This window comes from Plasmodium fragile (assembly GCF_000956335.1).
Source record: "Plasmodium fragile strain nilgiri unplaced genomic scaffold supercont1.96, whole genome shotgun sequence".
NCBI classification, from domain to species: domain Eukaryota; phylum Apicomplexa; class Aconoidasida; order Haemosporida; family Plasmodiidae; genus Plasmodium; species Plasmodium fragile.
Window position 1 is genome coordinate 40,156 of NW_012192676.1, and position 4,171 is coordinate 44,326.

Below are 4,171 nucleotides of genomic sequence, written 5' to 3' on the forward strand. Positions count from 1 at the left end.
TTAAAACAGCGAAGTCGCCTTCTCCTGCTCCTTGACGAGCATTTCGTAAAATTGATATATTATAGTTACTGCGAGTAGAATACCCGTACCACTTCCCAAGGCCCCAAGGAAATCAGCGAGAATTGTCAAGGCACCAATACACATGCCTCCAAACGCTGCAGCGGTGGGGATATATCGATTGAAAACTCTGGTTAGGGATGTGGGTGTATCTCTATAGCCCCTCATACCAATTTGCTGATCTCGTAATTGTTTCGCAACATCTTTAGCTGAGCTACCCGACACTTCAATCCAAGTCTTCGAAAAAAAGGCACATGCCACAAGGACAAAGGAAATATATACCAGAGTGTGAAAAGGGTCATTTGTAATATCAGCAAAAGAGTTTGGAGGAGAAATATAGTAAGCAATTCCACCAATAGGAATGGAGGTTCCACTAGATTCAACTTCCTGCCACTGTCCCAATATATTTACCAAAATGCTATTCTTGAATCGTTTATACAATATTTGTGAAAAGAAATATAAGTTGGATACTAATGCTGTCTGCAAAATGATGGGGATGTTACTTGTGTAAAATAGCTTTATCGGGTAAGTGCCTTGTTGTCCTCGTACACTCTGATACTTAACAGATAAGTCCACTCTGAATCCTTGGAGGTAAATGACAATGAGAAAAACTAAAATGGTTGCTAACAGGTTGGTAACATTTGGTGCATGGGTTCTATAGAAAGATTTTTTCAAGGCAGATATTTTATTCGATTCAGTAAAGAGACAGTATACTAGGGAAATAATTGCTCCTTCAAATTCTATTCCTTTATCTGTGTTGATGGTAGTTGGACTAAACGATTTCCACATAATAGTTTCACAAATGTTTGTTGCTATGAAAAGTGAAATTCCTGACCCTAGTCCGTAACCCTTCTGTAACAGTTCATCCAATAAAATCACAACAACTCCAGCAAAAAATAATTGAAGTATAATTATAATGGCATGTCCTGTTCCTATTTCTGATATGTTCCCATAAATTCCACTAACAACATAGGCAATGGCTTCTCCTAGGGTTATTAACAATCCCAGTAACTTTTGTGCTCCTTGAAAAAGGGTTCTATCTTCCTTTAAGCTTTGATCCACGTCTATTATTTTTGAACCAGCCAATAGCTGCATTACCATGCCACTTGTGACTATGGGAGATATTCCCAACTCCATTAACGTTCCTCTGTTCGAAGCCAATATCACACGCATCCAATAAAACGGGTCACTTAATTTACTCGTCACAATACCGTACAATGGGATTTGACAACATATCAGAAAGATAAACAAAGACACGGCTGTCCATAATAACTTTTCCTTGAATGGCAACTTCCTATCTGGCGACTGCACCTCCGGCAGCAGAAACATAACCGGCTTGATCAAATTGAGAAACCTCACTGAATGATGGGAGGGGGGGAAGCAGAGGTTACAATTAGAGCGTTACTCCAAGCAATGTGCAGGGGGGGATATGAAAACCAGAATTAGGGTAACAGCTACCCCATTTGTGAGTGCTGCGATAAATGCATAATTGGCAACGCATACGAATGCGCACATGCGGTGACCCCAACAGAAATAGACCACTATGCGATTTGCTCCCCTCTGGACGGGCCTCAAACGGTTGTCTGCTCATGTAAGCACATTTTGGTTAGAGGCCCGTCCATACGGCTTCACCAATATACCCAAACTTCCTACATCCTACGCATGGCTAACACAACATACGCACACCACACTCACATATTTATATATATTCACGCGACAAGCATTTTTCGATTTTTCTCACTCTTACCCATTTTTCCTTATATAGTTTTTTTCTTATTCGCAAACCTGCTTCCTATTGGGGGTAAACAAAAAAAAAAAATTATCATTTATTGCGCAATGTACATTTACTCATGAATGTTCCGGGTGGGTTCCACATACCACGCACCCATCAAAAGGGGTCGTGGCCCTTTCAACTGGGTCTTTGGCACTGCTGATGCTGCTATATGTATGCGTTTATTTTACAATAATCTGAAAGCAGGACTTTTTTCATTTCCCCCTTCTGCGTTACCTCTTCACGGCTTTCACTTTTTTTTTTTTTTTCTTTCAACTTACTTTTATTCGCTGCACAAAGTTATTTTATTTCGATCCGTGCCCTTCTACTCCTTCCCCCTCCTCACTTACTACGCGTTAACATAAAGGTAGGGAAACGTTCTAAATTGAATAATGCAACTATGCACAAATCAGTAAAGCTTGGGTCAATGCGTTCCGTAAGATGTCGGGAGAAGGGGATACGATCGAGTGAATGTTACATACACGTAAGAAATGGAGAAAACAAAAAACCAAGTTAATAAGCAAAAAAAAAAAAAGAAAAAAAAAAGAACATAGCTTGGGGATTATGACACATTCATTATTATCATGTATATACTGGCATGCATAATATGTATGTAAAATTCTGTGAGCATCTTTTCTTTGGATCAGTACATACTCCCTTGTATGCCCTTAAATAGCAAATCGCAATTAGCTGTTTGAAAAACAAATAAAAATATCATTATCAAACAAAAAAAAAAAAAAAAGCAAAAAAGAGGAAAAAATGAATGGAAAAAAAAAAAAAAAACAGAAAAAAAAAGGAAGCAAAAATGGGTGATGAATTACATAAATGCATAATAATATACAATTTGGAAATTTACATAAATGTGAGTTGCGAACTGATATATATTTTTTTTTAATCTTTTTTTTTTTTTTTTTTTGTACGAACAGTGAAATCCATAACGTGTTGCGTATGCTAGTTATACTATATACATATGTAATACACGCTTTGAAGTTTTTATTTCTATTTTATTTTTCTTAAACTCATATATCCTTTCAGCAACTGTGCGTTATCCGTGACTCACTAGGTTATCGTAAGGGCTATTTCATAAGCACAAATAGGAAAGGTTTTTTTTTTTTTTTTTTTTTTTTTTTCCAGTTTTTAATTCGTCATAAAATAACTCATTTAGAGTATTAACATGGGAACATAAGTACTAGCGTTATACACTCGTACGAAAGGCCTTAAAATACGTTACGCGGTTTTAAACACGTGGTGACAATATATTCACCATTTTTTTTCTGTATTTTTTAAACTCCAGCGGTAGTGGAAACCTTTTTGTTGCTTTGAAACTTGAACATAGTATGCATATTAAGTGGAAAAATAATATCAAATTTATAAGGCCCTGTTTTTCTCCCCTCTCCCTGAATTTCCAATTTGGGTACACCATTGTGATGTGTTTATACCACTTGCAAAGTGACTGTTCTCTTTTTTTTTTTTTTACCTTTCTGTTCAAATATAACCCTCACGAGGTGTATCACGGCGTATGATTTCCCCCCGGTTGGGGCACGTACGTTTTAGGTTATTACTACGTTGCGCCACAAAGGGGAAAAGGAAAAGGCAATCAAATGAGAGAAGCGAAACGACATAACAGAAGCAGGACAAGGAAAAGCAAACCAAATACACGTTAAACGTGGTCCCACTCGTCAGGAGTTTCATAACGTATGTTTTGTCTCCCCTGCCATTCCCCCGTGCGCGCACGCTTTTACACGGCCTTATTTACGCAAATGATTTAAATGACTGATGAAAAGGAAAAAAAGAAACATGCGGCAAATTTTTAGCAGCTGACCTTTTTCATCCATCTAATTACGTGTTCTTCTACGTTAAATATGTAGAGAAAGTACCCACACGTAAAATTTTACACCACCAGGGGACGGCTCCTTTTTTTTTTTGCATACGCCATTTTCAAGCATGTAAAAAATTATATGTCATGTGTATGTGCCACAATTTGTATGTGTACAACAGGGAACCCTTCGACAAATTTCTAGTGCGTCAACATGGTAATGGAGCAGTGTACCGGTTAAGTGCAGCATAATTTAAGTGTTCCCTCCTGTGTCCTCCTCCCCCCAAAAAAAAGAAATCCCTTCATTCATTACACACCATTTCAAGCAGGTTAAAATGGTTGTAACATTTTCATAATTGGGTAAAATAACATGCAAAAAAGCTCTGTCAGGGGACGTGTCGCCCTGCGCTAACACATGAATCACATTCATTTGTCTATCTTCTATTGTCCTGTGCAAGGTTGCTATAAATACAACTTGTACAAGTACACCATTTATATAAAAAGGTTTAAAAAAAAAAAAAAAAAAA

At 37.4% G+C, this 4,171-nt stretch overlaps 1 protein-coding gene across 1 annotated transcript; it reads right to left on the minus strand.

Annotated features, from left to right (window-relative positions):
• AK88_05133 (preprotein translocase, SecY subunit) lies at window positions 1-1,808 on the minus strand (the record flags this gene model as incomplete). Its single annotated transcript, XM_012482735.1, has 2 exons — window positions 1-1,415; window positions 1,799-1,808. The coding sequence occupies 2 exons, from the start codon at window positions 1,806-1,808 to the stop codon at window positions 1-3; spliced, it is 1,425 nt and encodes a 474-aa protein (XP_012338158.1).
• Between the last annotated feature and the right edge of the window lie 2,363 nt (window positions 1,809-4,171).